This window comes from Scardinius erythrophthalmus (genome assembly GCF_964197995.2).
Source record: "Scardinius erythrophthalmus genome assembly, chromosome: 19".
NCBI lineage: Eukaryota > Metazoa > Chordata > Actinopteri > Cypriniformes > Leuciscidae > Scardinius > Scardinius erythrophthalmus.
This window is the reverse complement of record NC_138239.1, coordinates 17,435,800-17,455,190: the sequence shown is the minus strand read 5'-3', so window position 1 is coordinate 17,455,190 and position 19,391 is coordinate 17,435,800. Positions and strand designations below refer to the sequence as shown.

Genomic DNA, 19,391 nt, shown 5'->3' with positions numbered 1-19,391 from the left:
AAAAAAATAATTTAAAGGAGTTTAACATATGGCAGCATCATCAAAGTGTGAAAAAAAATTAAGGGGTATGAATACTTTCACAAAGCACTGTTGTATATATACATATACATATACATGTATGTGTGTGTGTGTATAAATAATACTTCCACTTGTGTGTGGACTTTCAGCATCATCATCTCTGTTCTTCCTCTCTCTCTTTCTTCTGTATCTCAAACTGAAGCTACTGAAGTGAAAATATAATACAGTACAACAAAAAGAAAACAGAAAAGGCAGCAGCTCTTATCAGAGTCCTCTAGGGCACAGCCTGGACATGGCCATCAGCATTAACATTAAAAAGACACAAAACAAAAGAAAACACTTTAGGAGAGAGAAACGGAAAGGGGAACAGGGAAGTCAAACATACAAGTAGATGTGCTGACAAAATGGTGTCACAGATTACAGAAGGGCATGGTGGGATACTGGAGGATGCCCAGGAGTGCTGTGGGGAGGGTGATAAGACAGAGGAGAAAGAAGATGATGTGGAGAGAGAGAGAGAGAGAGAGAGAGAGAGAGAGAGAGAGAGAGAGAGAGAGAGAGAGAGAGAGAGAGAGAGAGAGAGAGAGAGAGAGAGAGAGAGAGAGAGAGAGAGAGAGAGAGAGAGAGAGAGAGAGAGAGAGAGAGAGAGAGAGAGAGAGAGAGAGAGAGAGAGAGAGAGAGAGAGTAAGAGTGATAAGTAGCCCAAGGGGGGACCAAGGACTGTTGGACAAATATTTTTGTCCAAACTGGTTAGGACTTACAGACCACCTTAGACCAGCTTAACCACCTAAAGTCATTCTTGTCAATTTTTATGTCCCCATCATTCCTGTTGTCACGTTTACAGTACTTTTGAGTTTAGTTTCATGTTCATTGTTTTTTTTGTTGATGTTTTGGTTCCTGGTTTTGTCATGTGTTTCCCTTGTGTGATCATCTTGTCTAATGTGTCATGTTCTGAATGGTTCCCTTGTTTCATGTGTCGTGTTCTGATTGGTTCTTGTTTCGTTCGTTTTGTTTGTTTGTTGGTTGTGATAGTTGCCTTGTCTAGTTGTCGTGTATTGAAATACGCATGCCATTCCATGTTTCCATTTGTCAAGTTTTTGTTCATGGTTTGTTTCATGTTTTTGGACACTGTAAATAAACTGCACTTGGGTTCTCTTCACCATCATCTTTGTCTGCTTCCACGTCAGCAAAGTTACACCTGTTATGGCAAGGCTGAATTTTCAGCATCATTACTCCAGTCTTCAGTGTCACATGATCCTTTAGAATATAATCTAATATGCTGATTTGGTGATCAAGAAACCAATGTTGAAAACAGCTGTACTTAATATTTTTGTGGAAATCATGACACTTTTTTCAGGATTCTCAGAGTAATAAAAAGGTCAAAAGAATAGCATTTTTGTAACATTATAAATGTCTTTACTGTCAGTTTGATATTAAAATATTACTTTCTTTAAAAAAAAAAAAAATCTGACCCCAAACTTCTAAACAGTTCTTTTTCAATCATTTTACCACTAGTGTGATCAGATTTTGACATTTTCTAGGCTGCACAAACATCCAAAAATAAAAACTATAAATTAATTGTAAATCAAATAATTTTTCTTTTCTGTAAACAGAGAAAAATCAGAACAGAACATATTTCTTTAATATTGTTTTCATTTAAAATTTAACTTTCCATCTGGCTTTGTTTTTTGTAAAGATTCCTTAAACAAAAGTCATAGAGACAGAGCGACACGCGTCATAATCTGAAAACCACGCCCACCGGGGGGAAAACAATCCAACCGTCTCCACTGACTTTGCATTATGAGAGGCTGCCTCCTTGTCATTTCTGACTAATGATAAACAAAGCAATGTCTAAAAGCTGCTATGTGACAAGGTGTACAGCAAACAAGCTAAAAAACCCAGAAATAGCTGTCGACCCCAAAAAACGAGCGTTTAAGGACACAAAAGTGGAGACAGGCTTGATCGAATGGGTAAATTGTGGGATCCTGACACTCAGTGTGCACTAAAAATACACTACGCGTGCAGTAAACATTTTGTCACTGGTAAGACAAATATCCAAATGTCAGTTTTATATATTATATTTCTGCAAGCTAAGCTATCCCTGTCGCCGATTACGTTCCCCTCCAATGGGCGTAGTTCTCAGAGTAATATGACACGATGCGCTCTGTCTCAAGTGCCTGTATCCACTTTTTTTTTTTTTTTTTTTTTCTCGTTTTTTGGGGTCGACAGCTTATAAAAACTTGTTTCTGTTTTTTCTTTTAGCTTGTTTGCTGTACACCGTGTCATATAGCAGCTTTTAGACATTGTTTTGTTTTTATTTACAAGTCAGAAATGACAAGGAGCCAGCTTCACACTTAATGGAGACGGTTGGATTGTTCTGACAAATTTTCTTGCCATTATGTAAATAATCAAGCCATAATTACTTGATCTTAACCAGAGCATTTTTCTGAAAGTCTGCTATAATCTTTTCTAGAAATACTTGCTTAAATGTATATTTACAGACAGAAAACCATATGCAAGCAAAGAAATTATCTAAATTAGTCTATATATTCCCATCTGTCTGCTGTTAGCAGTTGAAATACCAAAGCTTCATACAATTTATACCATATCATATCAGTTCACTCATCTATTTCTTTCCTCCACTTTCCCAGGTCCTCATAAAGGGAGAGACAAGTGGCTACACCACGCAACATGAAGGTGCCACTGAAGAGACACAAGGACAGAGTGGCGCCATGGTGCGCGCACACACACACACACACACACACACACACACACACACACACACACACACACACACACACACACACACACACACACAAACTGCCTGAGTGTCTTTGAGAGAGGCCTCTATTCACATTCAGCAGGCAAATAATAGCGACTGACAGGCAAGCAGCTCAAAATGAGGTAAAGCTAATACTATTCATGTGAGAAGACATCTACAGTATGTCTGTGTGTGCGAGCGCGTGCGTAAGAGGTGTCAATCAGGGCCGTAAATGAAGTTGGGCAGCGTGAGTGACGTGGCCGGGGGGCAGGTCTGTCTGTCTGTCAAATGAGAAGAGAAAGGAATGAACAAAGTGTGAAAAACGAGGAGATCCCAACAGGGATGATCTGAAAAGGAAGAATCTACTCCAATTGTTGTTAAAGAGCAGGCAAGCGAGGTCACTGAGAGTTCAAGAGTTGAAAAGTTCAGACAGAAGGAAAAAAGAGAGAGTTTGAGACAGAGAAGATCGGCTCAAACATGTACAGGAGTTGCCAGCACTCTCAAACAAGAGTTAGCAGCATTAACTGAGTTTTTTAGCAGTGGTGCCATAGAAGAACCCTTTTTGGTTCCCAAAAGAACCTTTCTTAGTGTGAAGAACATTTTAATAATCTAAAGAAACTTTTGAACAATGGAAAGAATCCATGGAAGGTTCTTCATGATGATGAAATTACTGGTTATGTCCAGCATATGGCACTCGCATTGAACAAAGGTTTCTCTCCTCAACCACCACCAGTGTGCAGCATCCACTTGGATGATGCGACGGCAGCCACAGTACAACGGCACCAGTGCGCTCACCACACATCAGCTGGAGAGGAGAGAGAGTGTTGATGGAGATTTTTAGGAGGCCATGATTGATAATAGTCGATGGAGGGAATTTGGCCAGGACACCAGGGTTACACCCCTACTCTTTACAAGAAGTGCCATGGGATTTTTAATGACCACAGAGAGTCAGGACCTGGGTTTAACGTCTCATTCGAAGGACAAGACGTTTACAAAGAATGCCTGTTATGTCCGTGTGTTTTTGATTATCGCTGTTGTAATGTATTGGGAAGCCAGAATATGTATCCAACGACAGAAACATACATTAGCGAAACTCTGTCTGTCTGTTTTACGTACTGTTATTTTCTACAAACCATATTACAAATGCATCGTCAGATGAACAGCGATGAACAGATGCATCGTCAGATGAACAGCGGTACAAGTGTGTGCCGAACCATGGTTGTAGCAGTAGCACAACTGTTTTCAACATTGGTAATCATAAGAAATGGTTCTTATTTAGCTCAATTTTAGCTTTGCCATCACAGGAATTTATTTAAAAAAAATATTTAAAATAGAAAACCATCATTTTGAATTGTAATAAGACTATTGTATTACTGTAAATCTTAAGAGACCTTCAAAAAATATTTTTAAAAATCTTATTGACCCCAAATTTTTGTACAGTAGTGTATATATGTGTGTACAACTGTGTGTGCATTAATGATTCAGCTGTGCATTATGGAGGAGTGGGGGGGGGGGGTGAGTCATTTTGAGTGAGTCATTTACTTATTGATTCAACTGATTCATTAAAAAAACTTTTTAGGAATGAAACATTTACTCACTGCATACCAATTACATACTCATAAATACAGTCCTTGAGTATTTAGTGAGTCATAGAATCATTTACTCAACTGATTCATTGAAAAAAAAAAAACTTCCTTGTTCCTTCTGGAACAAAACACCACAATGTGTAACTGGGCAATGTGCAGAAGTTAAATTTGCTGTGGTTAATTTAGAACTATTTTCATTGGTGAAGCAAAAAATATAGCAAACTCAATAATAGTTTCTTGTTAAATTAACTGCTAGCCTATATAAAAGCAATATTACCCTTTTCCATTCAGCATGAAAGACGTTCCTGACAGTTGAAGAAACTGTCACGGTTGCGATAGGGCCAGTGCTACATGGTCACGAAAGTGTATCATTTGCAAACCCGCGCGGTGAGAAGTTTTGTGTGCTCACACACCTGAAGCGCATCTGGTGCAAATATTAAAATTAATTCTCTTTCATGTCTCCCTGCGCCTAAACTGACAAATTCACACAGATTTGTCTCAAAATGCCCGTCTTTGCGAGTATCCTAGTAAACAGTTTATCCAAGTCGGTTGTGGCTTCAGTGGAATGTAGAGAAAGAACGCATGTGCATCATTATATTGGGTCCGCGCATTAGTCTTAAAGCGACAACAGCCTAATATTCCTGCTGCTAATCAAACTACAAAAGACAACGAAATCACACTCTGCTCTTTACTGAATAACGTTTCTGTAACTTAAATAAGGATTAACCTTTATTTAATTTGTACAGTGAAGATTACATGCAGTGTTATTTTACAGATTCGATTTCTTTATTCACTTTCTGTACTTGCCTACCTGAAAAACATTAAAAGCACTGATTATTTAATTTGTATTTTTGTTCTTTTGTATTTATTCATTTGTGCTATTGCTTGCAGTTTAATTAGGCCTATTTGTTTTTATTTATTAATGACTGTTTACTTGTCTTTAATAGTCTTTGAAATTTAGTCCGTAGTTTTAGCTGTGGGATCGAAATTGGAATCGAGAATTGTTAAATTTCACTGGTATCTCAAATTGTAGGTGCAATAACCTTATTTATTACAATGCAAGGATAAATGGCTCAATTGTGGCTTTTTGTGGTGGGGCCAGTGAAAATGTAATCATTGAATTAACAATCGGGACATCAGAATCGATAGCCAGCCCTATGTCCATCACACTCAATTTTCTCAAAATCTGGGCAAAGCTGAGCCAAACCCATGTCAAATTGACTCAACGTGTAGTTATATTATTATTATGTGTGTGTGTGTGTGTTTATATGTGTGAATGTGTGGGTTTACAACAATTTAATACCCACAAACTTATATGACTGCATGTATGGGAGTTTTAAATTGAATGTCTAGGCTGGCTGTCTTGCTAAGCACTTAGATAAAGACAGCTTTGAATGAGCTTTGGTTTGAATTCTTCTATCCCGACAGGTCGGGCGTAATGCGATTCTTGTTAGCATAGCTGTAAACATGGGTGGTAATAGCCTGAGTCTAAAACACTCACAAGGAGGTCTAAGTACATCTGTAAACGTCATTAGAGCAAAATGATCAGGAGAAAGAGGGCCAAGAAAAGAACAGAAGACAGAAAAAAGGAGCGATGCCTTTTAAGCAGGTGTTTACCCAGAGACCTGGAGCAGAAAGCCAAACAGTGGGGGCGCGAGGTTGGGTCACACTTCTCAGAGCCAAGGAATTTCTTGTCATTTAAGAAATGGCGCGGATCTTTTTTTGTCTGCATACTCGTTTTTTTTCCCCTGTGACTTTCAAACACTAGGCTACAGTTTGTTTGTGAAATAAATTCTGGTGACCAAAGGTGAGTAAACATCAGCATCAACAAAAGCCAAAACCGCAAGGAGCCGCTAAACGACGGAGAAGCAGCTCTAGGAGTCTGTCTATCAGTGTCCAGTGTGGATGTTGGTGAGACAGGTGCTGGTGAGACAGGTGTCAGTGTGTCCGTGTCTTTGTTTTTGTTGTTGGATTTACTTTCTTTAATGTCCCTGCCAGCGTTCATCCCCTGACGTTTTGCGGTTTGGCCCTTTGACAAGGATGCGTGGAAGGAGAAGACCTCGGAACGTCGCGAGCAGCTGAAAGGTCAGGAGAATGTTCTGGACTTCACAGCAGCTCATTACGGAGAATCTGCAGGATGCGGTCACAAAAAAATGACAACCTGTCAGTCCAGAAAGGAAAAAGTTGACATGGTGGCAGCTACACAGCACATGCCTGCCCTTCCTCTCACTCTCTTTCCCTCACTCTCTTTTTCTTCAGGGTGACATCAAGAGTGATCGACCTCATTTAGACCTTTCAGAGTTATTTCTACATCAGACCACACAGAGGACAAAAAAATCACATCCCCTGAGGTCTTTTTATGAAACACTGTCAAAAAATAATTTTTCAAAATTGTAAATAAAACCAAGCTTATTTGGAGAATGTTTAACATAAAAAATCTATTCCAAAATTAAACGTTTAATTCAATGTGTTACAGTACGTGCTATTTCTTTATTTGTGAAATTTACTAGCAATTTCTGAGTGAAAACTGTTATATTTTCATTTTAATAATATAATTCAATATAAAATATATATAATTTACGCACCTCTCATGGGAAAAATCATGGGACCACTTATTTATATCCACATTCAACAATATAGCCAAAAAAGATATACAATAATATAATATTTTTAATATAATTTTAAACTTATTAAATATAATTTCTGGCATCAAAAAGAATTGCCATCCGTCAAACAAAAAGATAGTCCCATTCCCAATTCCTGCCAATGGTGGAGCCAATGTTGCCGAGTCAGGCTGGTTGAGATCCGTGTAAAAAAAAAAACTGATTACTAGCAACGCACAATTTTCACAGACTACACTGACATTTGAAGTATAACTTGTAATGAAATGTTATCTTTTTCTCCAGGTGTTTTGCCCGTCTGGATAAGAGTCTTGCCCTCTCTCTGACCCCTAAAGCCTTCACCACGGACAGAGACGAGACACAAAGTTATTTTCAATTTAAAATAAAGGTCGGATTTTCCTGTGTGACCCTTGACCTTTGAGTTTGAGCATCATCATGTGAGTCTGTGAGCGGGTGAGAAGGAACAGAGAGAGCAGGCGGAAAAGGAGTGCTGGGTTGGACTGGGAATTCTCTGACACCTGGTGGAGCTCCATCTGACAAAAAAACAGACTGATCAACCATGCATACACAAAACACACCCACCCATGTGCCCCTCTACAAACACAATGGCTTCGACTCTAATGGGATGCCTATTTGATGTTAAACCCAGCACACACACTCCCTGCTATTCTATCCATGGCTGCTACATGTTGTATTTGACTGATTATAGTCAACACATACACGTTTCCCCTCTTCCTCTTTATATGGGAAAATCCTCAAATGCAGGCAGCTGGCCCCAGGTCAGTGGACACAATGGCAGGGAAGTGCATTGCTGTGTCAAGCCCTGTCTTGTCAGATCCTATATCAGCTTTCCCAAGCAGGGGCCCGCGGGGCCGGGACTAGAGCTCAGAGAGTATTCTGCAGCAGTTAAAGAATTAAAATGGTTGTCAGAGATCTCATATTTCAGACATCACTCTCTCCTGATGAACTAAATGAGATGGTCCTCGCCAATCAGTTGTGTGAATAAGAGCCAGTGCGAGTGACGTGGACTGAGTCTTACTTGAGAATGTGTCATGCCTCTGCCGCGAGTTACATCACTTTGACGGCCTAAAATGCTCCTATGAGACAAGTGTGCCCAAAGAACAACACAAATATCAATGTTTTTGAGTTTCATATGTTTTCAAGGAAAACAGACAATTGTGTTGTAGCTTGCCTTAAACCTATCAACTCCCATAATATACAAACACATTGATAACTACTGTATATAAACAGAAAAAAACATTTCAACACTGTAAAATCAGTACTATACTATAATAACTATATTTTTAGTATATTTTATAGCTTTTTTTTATCAGACAAATGGCACTGGACTCACCCCAAACCACACACACAAACACCTGCATAAAGTACATGCGAGCAAGCTTTTTTTGGAGGACCCGACTACACCGGAGGCTATAGTTGGCATGACAATGCTATCCCAACTAACATCTGTACGGTAACTTAGGGCACAACGACTACAGGCCTAATCCCTACACTGACTGAGAGAGGCACAAACAAAAAAAACAAACCTCAAACTCAGGACCCGGTCCAGGATGCTCACTGTCTCTCTGTTTCTCCATTTCTCACCATTGTGCAAGAGAGTGTGAAGGCCAGGACTGCCTGTCCAGTTTAAGGGATTTGAATTAATGCAACATGTTTTGATTGCTGGACAGCTACAGTCGAACACAAAGGGCGACTTGAACAGCACCAGCCTCTGATCCCCAAGGCAATGATTCACTCCTTTAGATGAGTGCAGTGGATGTGTAAGACTCTAAGAAGAGCACTGTTGAAGCAAGCAACAAAATAACAAAAAAGACCAGAGACCAAACACAATGCAACGTTGAAGTGGGTTATGGTTATGTGTGGCCCGTCAGCACACTCCACTGTCACGCAGAGAGAACTACAATCTAGGAGATTCACCACCATCTACGGCAAAACTGATCTAAAGCCCTGCTGTTTAACATGAACCAACACACACACACACACACACACACACACACAAAATAACAATTAATAATATAACAAAATATCATATATAACTTAAAAAAAAAATTATTATACTTTCTCATTTTATTTTATGTTATTGTTGTGTAAAAAATAATATGTACCCTTATGCTAAGGAAAAGGCACATTATACAGTCAGTCAAATTAAGTTGACACCAAATATCTCAGCGGATTTCATGGCATGTTTACCAGACACAGAAGAGAATAGACAGGGTGATTGACAGGTGGAGGGCGGGAACTGCTTTATAAGCAGGTGAAGTGTGTGCTTTCACTTTGATCAGATTGTGTGTGTGTGTGTGTGTGTGTGTGTGTGTGTGTGTGTGTGTGTGTGTGTGTGTGTGTGTGTGTGGCTGCCAGGCATGGGAAAATTTGAGGCTGACAGAGTGTGTAGTTGACAGGCATGGGGAAGTCTCGGGTTGAAAAAGCATTCTTGAGTAAATACTCCTGAGGGCTTTGTTGTTTGAAGCTAAATCAAAGAGCACTTAGAATGATCACGAGCCAGGAGAATCAAGCTGTACATTTGTGAAACAATGTGACAACCTGAAATGCGGCTGTCTTAAAAACCCCTAAAGGAGGAGAAACTAAACACTCGCTCAATTACTTCCAGCCAGGTTTCAAGGGGCTGGAACTAAATGTAGTGCCTTCAAAACTCCAAACAAGTGCAGGTTGAAATTAGCACAATTAAAATAGAACCATTCTGTGATTTGTGGAATATAAAGGTTCAAACTCAAAGGTGATTTTTGTTTATTATTTTGTGGCATAGGAATTACATTACAAAATTAGTGCTACACTGACACCTATTGTTCACAATGCGGAACTGCAGTTCAAACTTCGGACACTAGAAAAATAATCTAAGATCCTGCTAAGGAATAAGTTCAGTGATGGACATCACAGTTCTCACGTAACCCCATTGAGAGACAGCACATTATCAAGATGGTTTTTGCTAAAAGATAATGGAAAAGAGATAACAGTTGTCTGGTTAGGGGTTTTGGAGAGTCACTGGCAGACAGTCCCAGATCACCAACAGATACCACTGCCTTTGAATAAAGCAGTTCATTGTAATACACAGGGAATAAAAACATCTTTAAAATCACAAAATAAGGGTATGTGAATCTTAATCCAATCAACATGGATTACAAAACGTCCATGAACACGTAATACTTGGCACTTTCATAGTGCCAATTCTGTCATTTGTACCATGGGTGAATGCTGATGGTTTCAGTTAAAAAGACAAACAAACAAAAAGATCCAACGTCTATGGAGCAATGATACAACCATACAGTTCAATGACATGTCATGACACTTCTGAAATCAACTGTATATGGGGTAGAAATGCCACTGAAATTGAAAAAAGCCAAAATGTTCAAAAAATGCTCCATATTTTTCTTTCATATTTTATGTATAGCCTACACCAAATGTTTGAGAACAATAAGAATTTATGTTTTTGAAAGAAGTCTAATGCTCATGAAATAAGCCATGCTGCATTTACTGCAAAAATTCAGTAAAAACAGTATATTGTGAAATATTTTTATAATTTAAAATAAGTATTTTCTATTTGAATCTATTTTAAAATGCAATTTATTCCTCTGATAGTAAAGCCGAATTTTCAGCAACATTACTCCAGTCTTCAGAGTCACATGATCCGGTGACTCTTTATAATAAGGTCTCATTTGTTAACATTAGTTAATGTATTAACTAACATGAACTAACAATGAGCAATACGTTTGATACAGAATTTATTAATCTTTGTCACTATTAGTTAAAAAAATACTGTCATTCATTTTTTGTTCATGTTAGTTCACAGTGCATTAACTAATGTTAACAAATATAACTGTTGATTATAACAATGTATTAGTAAGATTATTAAATGTTGTAGAAATCCTGTTCATTAGTTCATGTTAACTAAAGTAGTTAATAATGTTAACTAATGAAACCTTTTAACTTTTTATTTATTTCATATTATTCAGTTAATTTCTGACACATGGATAGTATAAATAAACATACTGCCTAAAAAATAATATCTTCCTTCACTTTCCAAAAAGCTATGTTGGTCTGACCTCAGGTCACATTAAGAAAGTTTAAGAGGTCAAAAACTTCATTTTCGCACTCTCTCACCCAAACCCTCAATATTTTTCCTCTTTCAGCTTTCTTGTAGCTCACTCAGGCACTGAAATGATAACACATCCCACAGTGCACCTCTTTATAGTTATAGTTTGATGAGGTCAAAGAGTGCAGATGTTCTCGGATACCATGCAGGTATTGTTTTGATTTTCTCTTTCTATGCACAGACCATGAATATCCTATTCATTTCACCAGGTACAGCGTGAGCATTATACACAATAACAAACATTCCTACTGACATGACACAAGCAATGCAAAATCCACAAAATCTGTGAAAAACAGCACAGTTACAAAAAAAAAAAAAAGGCAGAAACCAGCTAAAGTCGCTAGAGCGTGAGTTGATAGATGCACTGAATCAGGGACAGCATCTGAAACATGACAGCTGAGATATGACTTTATAATCCACAAAGAGAAGCCTGAAATCAGTCAACTTATTATTTATTTAAACTAAGAGTACTGAAAAACGGTAAGCTCAGTAAGTCTTAATGGTTGAAAAATTAATAAAAAGAGTGTCTCACAAATGCTTGATGATAATTAGTGCTTCATACAAATAAAAATCCACCCCTGCCATTTTCAGGTGCAGTCAATCTGTTAATGATTTAATTTGAATGAAATTTCATTTTCAATAGTTTGACATGGAGAGACTTGACTAACATCTAGGACAGATTAAGGTCTTAAAAAGGGGGACTTGTTGAAGCAGGCCTGGATTATTCTAGAATTTCAGTTTTTAAGGGTGCAATCTGATATTGCGCTACTAAAATATTTCAAAACTGCATTTGCTAGTGTGACAATCCTGTCATGGTTAAGAGCAAAGATTGTGTGATTTAAAGGTTAATAGGCCTATGTTTTCCAAAGTGATCTGATACACAGATAGCTGGAACTTACAATAGTTTGCAAAAAAAAAAAAAACATGCATAAAAATAACTTTGATTTCCCAGTATAATTTGACAAAAGTAAATGCCTAAAACTGTATTGAACACAGAAAATAAATCCATCTTTAAATACAGTAGGCCTAAGGGGCAGTTTACACAGAACGCAGGTTTTTTTTTTTTTTTTTGGTTTGAAAAACGCAAGACACGGGCAGTGGGATGGGGAAAACGCAAGATCTTGAAGACTTGAAGCACCGCATTTTTACAACGTCTTGTCGTGCACGTCAGCGCTGCAAAAGACGCAAGCGCAATGGTTATAAACGTCCGTCCAGCGCACATTTACATAGAAAAACACTGGAAAAGTATTGGGATGGAAAAACACGTTCTATGTGAAAGGCCCGGAACTATACATTTATAGTTATACATTTTCAAAAGTATTAATACTATTTAATTGTATACGGTATATGAATAGTATAAAATCAATTAATAAATGTTTAATTAAATAAATATAATTAATAAATATAAACTAATTGTTACATTTTATTCTGCATCAGTACAATATCTCTAGCCTATCCCTTAAGCATAATTCAAATTTTTATAAGTTAAATTAAAACTTCTTACTGTAGTTTCTGACTAAAATAATGTATTTCTTTATAAAATATGCATTATATAGTATTGTAAAGGCGTGAAATTTGACCTTTTACAGAAAACTGAAGGTGTTATAAACACCACAAAACACAGCATGAATGAAACAGCCAGAGGTAGAGAGAAAGAAAGAGAAACAAAAGAAAGACAAGAAGGTAGGCAGGCTTAGATGTTTTAAAAAATGGCTTATATAAAATATTCTCAATAATACTCTATTCCAAATACAATTAAATGCATAAAACTATATCCAGTGATCCGGCAGCAATTGTTTAAAAGGATTAAAAAGCACTCGTAAACTGTGTTGTGGAGAAGAGTGTTTGGTGTTGTTCTGTGCGTGCACATCACATGAAGAAGCAACATTATCCTCATCTCCTTTGTCAAGCAGTTTGTAATGAGCCTGTAATGAGTTCATGTAAAATGCAGCAGGGAGATCATCTATCTCACCCAGAGCAAGGGTCCTGCTCACAGCACTGAACTGATACAGAGGCCCTATATCAACCTCTCAATATACAGTAGGAGGGAGCGAAGGCCATCTATCATAAAGATATACAGTTTGTGTGATGACATGGCTGCTCTCTTTTGTGTATTCAGACAGAATAAAGATAACAGATCAGTTGTATAAATGATTTTTGTTCGTACAACAGTTAGAAGAACAATTACTAGCCTCCTCCTTACTAACTGAAAATATTTTTTCAGAATGGGGAAATAGCCTTATGGTTTAATAACTAACTCATGCATCCCAAAACAGGTTTGGGGTATATCCATAAGTTTGTAAGGGATACAAGATAGGCTATAACCTAGTTTTGATAGTTTCTGACGTTCCTTAGCCTATCAGATAATTACTAGTAACGTTAGGCTATATCTGTTAACTACGAGAAATAACAGTATATTTCAGTTTATAAATTAGATACCACATGTCCACTAATAATACTTTCCACACTCTCAACAAAACCACAAGCCAGCTCAGAATTCAGTGCCGAGACTGCCGACAGCAGTGAACCTTGACCGTTCAGCTGAACCGGTCCGGCCCGAAGTGGTGGTGGTAACGTTAGTCCGCCGACTTCAAGACATATCTGACTGCTGCAAATTTCAATTTTTCGGGCGAGACGAGAAAAAACTACACACCCAATGTTTTGCACTGTACAACAGCCTCTACTAAATTAATTTACCATACACATGATTCACCACTTCACTGTCTTCACATACTCCAGTGCACAGGCTGCTCTGACTCATTCATAGACTTACCGATTAGTTCACAAATAATCTGTTGATCTCCACTTCACTGAATTGATGCCAAAGGTGCCGGGTGTGTTTGTTGCCAGACGACTGCAAATTAACCTTCAGGAGAAACGCTTGTAAAAATTAAACTGTTGCCGTTAAAGGCGATCTCCTTCACTTGTGTAACTTTTAAACATTTTCACACTATATTTTAGACTAGAGTATACGCTATGTAAGCTGTTGCCATTGACATGTTCATGATTTCAACAGTGTCTAAGCAACGGACGCAACTGTAAACTCTCCATCACCGTTTACTTTTCTCCCGCGTTCTTTTCCCAAACACTACGGTAAACTTTAATATCTTCCGGGTTGTTCCGGCAGTCTGGATCAGGACGAATTGATATTTTGTAGTACAATTTACAAACCCCCGACAGATTCTTTAAATAATTAGTCGTTTTTTTTCGAGAAATGTTTTGGTTATTTTTCATTACTGCTTTATTGTCCAATTAGGCCTACACTTACACATATATTTAAATATTAAACCATTAGCACCTTAATTTCGCATAAACGGCTTTATTATATGTTATTTATGAGCAAATCATGTTTTTTTCACATACAATAATCTTACTACGTTACACCACGGCGAATTGTTCTTGAGAGTCGGATCCTTTTTAATGTTTCCAGACGATTTGTTCATGAATCGAACTAAATCGGTCCGAGCAGCTCTTTGAACGTTGTCAATTTTCTAAATAATCAAATAGCAGAAATGCTATATACAACACAGGCCTACTGAAAATATGTATAGTACGCTATTTTATTTGAAGTGCACGTACTAATTGAATATGTGCAGCACTGTTTATTGTAAATCAGTAACTTATGTTGTATAGCGTTTCTGCTATTTGATTATTCAAAAGATTTAATTTTTTTTATTTAATAATAAAAAAAAATGATTCTAACATAAATGTTAAACGACTTTTTTATGACCTGAATAATGACTGCAAACAAACAGGGTTTTTGTATTCGTGCTTTGAAACGAACTGTTTAAAAGAACCGATTCGCTGTGATAAGTCGTATGTCCGACTAGTGGGAGAGGGGTCCGTTACCATAAGTATTTTATAGAAACTGTAGTCTTTATTTCAACAAAATGAACGGCTGTACGGCCACTAAAAACTACATTTCCCAGTAGACACTTGAAACGCAGGTGCAGACAACTTGTTGCCTCGTGAGAGAAATAGGGGTGACCTCCGCATTCACCAGAGTAGTGGAAAAGCCTCTGTCATTCTATACCAGCTGAAAATGGTAAGACAAATAATATTCCAAATTTATATGAAAGTATTGTACTGTCAATATATGATCACGTAAGCGGAAAGTGACCGTTTTGTGGAGTCTTACTTTAAGAATTATAGCAGAACCTAAACTTTTGCAGTTAACGTTATCTGTTAGATCAGATGTATAATGTACTGTTTGGGAAGCAAGAATTGCATAATGTTGATTAGAACTTGTTAGAATATAACAGTCAAGAACTTTTGTTTGCACGTGATATTCTTTATATCAATCAGTTAAAGGCATGCTGAGGTGTATTTTGATAAGTCATAGATTAGTGATTATGAATAGAATGCAGATACATTAATTTGCAACAAATGAAGGTTTCTGCAGAAGTGCCAAATGGTGAAAGGGAATTAACTGAAGAAATGTATAAATGTCTCCCAGTTTAAAAATATCCCACTCAGCACTTCATTCTGGCAGAGTTTGCCAGGACTATTTATGTTTGTGGTGAGCCTCCTGAGCTTCTCTGTCCTGAGTGGTTGATTAAGATCACTGTTATTTTCTTTGCTACCTTACATGACATCTATTGTTTATAATTCTACCTCTCTTGTTTCTCTGTAGGCTGAGCCTATTAGAGTCCTGGTTACCGGCGCCGCAGGGCAGATTGCATACTCTCTGCTGTACGGCATCGCAAAGGGAGATGTCTTCGGTAAAGATCAGGTAAAGGCAGGATTTGGATTATGCAATGTCCCGTCACATCCAATTAAAGGATGTTGTATATCATTCATGCTGTTTGACTAATTCCAGGAATAGGCACCATATATGTCTTTGACAGCCCACATCTCATGTGATTAATACTTAGGTGCAGGTCAAAACTATATTGTGACAGTTATGCAAGTAATGCACTAACGTTCACTTTCCCTCTCTCTTTCAGCCCCTCGTTTTGGTTCTGTTGGACATTACTCCCATGTTGCCTGTGTTGGAGGGTGTCGTTATGGAGCTGCAGGACTGTGCCCTCCCACTTCTGAGAGGTACACTCGCACAGAATCGACTGTCATGAGGCCCTGTGTTCTCTAGTCTTTGTGCCAGTTATGCAGTCTTAAAGGCCTGTGTTTTCACTGCACAAATGACGAGAGCTCAGAGCAATCTGATTGGCTGCCTATATGATCCCCAACTGAAAGGGCAGCTAAACTTAGAATTGTGGTTCCCATCAGAGGATGGTATGGGAAGGTTGACAGTATGTGAGCTGTCAAGTGTATGGAACAAAACTAACAACCAAAAACTCTGGAGTCCCAAACTGGATGGGTGAAACAAAATATGCCATTGGCTACATTTCACCCCAAAGAAAAAATGCTGTGGCTTTTTTGTATATATAAACAATATATTTGCATTGTGACATTACATTCTTAACAATCACCTTTACTCTATTTTTTTCAGTTCAACAAATATTACCATGATATATACTTAATATAATGTAAATAATAGATTATTATTTCAATTATTATTTCATAAATTCACATTTAATGAAAATTGTGTTAATAAGAATTAGGCTAATGATTGTATTCAAGTAGTATTTCAGCTAAATATATTTTTTATGTTTATATCAGTCTGAAACAAGTTATAATAAAAAAAAACAACTTTTTACAACATATCAAGTTTTAATACTGAGGTTTTTAACATTATTCAGGTTCTTTAGTTCTGAGATTCTTCTAAAAAGTGTGTTGTCTTGTGACTCACTGAGTGTTGCTGGTGTTGTTTTACCCTTCATCTACTCTATACCACTGTCTGTCTTTTTGTTTCAGAGGTCATCCCCACAGATAAAGAGGACGTTGCATTCAAAGATTTGGATGCTGCAATCCTGGTGGGCTCGATGCCAAGGAGAGACGGCATGGAGAGAAAGGACCTACTTAAGGCCAACGTTGCCATCTTTAAGGCTCAGGGGGAGGCACTAGACAAGTATGCAAAGAAAACAGTCAAGGTGAATAACCGTGAACTAATTAAGTGCTTGCACAGTTGGAAGAATTAAAGTTAATCAAGTATGAAGGCAGTATTTTGACCCTTATGTTTTAATATGCAGGTTCTAGTTGTTGGTAACCCAGCCAACACTAACTGTCTGATTGCGGCCAAATCCGCCCCGTCCATCCCCAAAGAGAATTTCTCCTGTCTGACACGCCTGGATCACAACAGGGCTTGCTCTCAGGTAAAACACCCCCTTGCTGGATGGTCCACTAATGGAGCACAATACAAAGAGGTGAAAGGATTCAATTTATACCCACTAACTTGTACCACACAATGTGTCCTCTAGGTGGCAATGCGTTGTGGAATTTCAGCAAACGGTGTGAAGAATGTGATCATCTGGGGAAATCATTCGTCTACGCAGTACCCTGACGTCCACCACTGCAAGGTGATTGTGCAGGGAAAGGACGTGACTGCCTTCGATGCAGTGAAGGATGATACCTGGCTGAAGGGAGAATTCATTTCTGTAAGTGTTGTCTGCTATGACTTCCTCCTCCTGTAGAGGTCACTGTTGGCCTATTTACTATGCCACATTACTGAGTAAGCAAGAATATTCCAGTATGTTTATTAGCATTCATGTGTAAGACATTAGTAATAAGAAAGTCAGTTTAAGTTGGTCCATTGTAACAACATTCAGTTTGCACATGACTACTGACTGGAATAATCTGATCATAATATTTTTATTTTTATTCCACTCTTCCTCTGTTTCGCAGACAGTGCAGCAGCGTGGTGCTGCAGTCATTAAGGCCAGGAAGCTCTCCAGTGCCATGTCAGCCGCCAAGGCCATCTGTGACCACATGAGAGACATCTGGACAGGCACTTCCGAGGTCAACTTTCTTTTAGGGCCCTGGCCCCCTAGTTGAGAGTTACTGTTGTAGATTTTTGATTTATTGTCGATTTTTTACCAGCAATTTCTGACAAAAGAAGGCTCAAAGTCAGCCTAATAAACAGGGAAGAAACAAGGGGAAAAAATAAGACCTAAACTTCTGTTAGTAATAGCCAAGCAATAGGAAATAAAAATGCCCAAAGACTGTGTAATAACATTGTACATTTGCTCAATAGTCTTTTTTCCACTCCCATAAAAAAACAATATGAGTTACATTATTAAGTAGTTAATTTAATTAAGTAAATAATTTCATATTCAGTATGAAGTGTACATCTTTCCGTGTTCTCTGCTTATTGTTTGATATTGCAAACAAGGCAACAACTTTATTTGGACTGATGCTATACATTTTTATTGGGAGGCCACTTGTTATGAACTCTTCTTGCATTTGTTTTATAGGGTGAGTTCATCTCTATGGGTGTCTATTCCACTGGAAACTCTTACGGAGTACCTGAGGACCTAATTTACTCATTCCCTGTTTCAATCAAGGTTTGTCATGAAACTTTCCTAAAATCTGTGTCTGATATCTCTTCCTTAATCTCCACACCATGGCCTTATTTACTGAGATCAATCCTGAGATCAAATTCATATTCACATCTATTCATCATACTCTAATCAACTAGAAAAGTATGATTTTAGCCACCATTGTAACTTTTCTTTTTCTTCAGGGCAAGACCTGGAAGATTGTTGATGGGCTGGCCATCAACGACTTCTCAAGAGCCAAGATGGATGCAACAGCAGCAGAATTAGTGGAGGAAAGAGACACCGCTGTCTCTTTCCTGGGTGTGTGACTGGAAACCCAGCCATATTCACCACTCTTAGATGCCCAGAAAACTCCAGAAGCACGTTTGTGAAACACTCCAGAAAATCTTTATCTCCCCCTGAAACTGTTACAAAATTCTAGAACTGTATGTACTTGAAATCCTGGATTTTGGCTGATTTTTCAGAATTGGAACCTAGTCGTGTTGTTTTGCAGGGACTTCGGTTGTTTCTCTTCCTGTTTTTGGTTTTCCATCTGAGCGCAGCTGTCGTGTAAGGAGAAACAATAGTCTAAAACAAGATGTTATTTATTTGTAGACTGCCCTTTCTAATTCAAAGCTGCATAAAGGAGGAACAAAGCCTGGAGAGGACTCAGAGTACATAAATTAGGTCCTTCTTTGTCATTTTCCAGCCTTTACCGAAATTTTAACTGTTACATGTCTGACAGGTGTTCGTCAGAAATGAACAAGGAATGTTTAATGTGTTAAAGTGCTTTGGCAGTGCGGTTACTGTAACAGATTTTATATGTATCCAGCAATAAAAACTAGACATTAAAATGCATACTTGCACTTATTTTTAAAATACATAGTTTTCCTACATTAATAAATC

General features: G+C 37.9%; 2 protein-coding genes across 3 annotated transcripts in view; one reads left to right on the top strand and one right to left on the bottom strand.

The window, feature by feature from the left end:
* wdpcp (WD repeat containing planar cell polarity effector) overlaps nucleotides 1-14,194 on the bottom strand; it is a 68,295-nt gene extending 54,101 nt beyond the window's left edge. The window contains exons 1-2 of one of the 2 annotated variants that reach the window (XM_081394142.1): nucleotides 13,886-14,192; nucleotides 6,340-6,492 (exon numbers count right to left, since the gene is read on the bottom strand). In XM_081394142.1, coding sequence (XP_081250268.1) covers nucleotides 6,340-6,367 — 28 coding nt within the window. In that variant the 5' untranslated portion in view covers nucleotides 6,368-6,492; nucleotides 13,886-14,192. Of the gene's footprint in view, nucleotides 1-6,339; nucleotides 6,493-13,885 lie in introns of both variants that reach the window. The other variant, XM_081394143.1, reaches the window with a different exon arrangement.
* A 35-nt stretch (nucleotides 14,195-14,229) lies between these two features.
* mdh1ab (malate dehydrogenase 1Ab, NAD (soluble)) lies at nucleotides 14,230-19,343 on the top strand. The gene is made up of 9 exons (XM_081394141.1): nucleotides 14,230-15,157; nucleotides 15,746-15,844; nucleotides 16,059-16,155; nucleotides 16,927-17,102; nucleotides 17,202-17,324; nucleotides 17,430-17,606; nucleotides 17,854-17,967; nucleotides 18,423-18,512; nucleotides 18,692-19,343. The coding sequence occupies exons 1-9, from the start codon at nucleotides 15,155-15,157 to the stop codon at nucleotides 18,812-18,814; spliced, it is 1,002 nt and encodes a 333-aa protein (XP_081250267.1). The 5' UTR covers nucleotides 14,230-15,154; the 3' UTR covers nucleotides 18,815-19,343.
* Nucleotides 19,344-19,391: the final 48 nt, after the last annotated feature.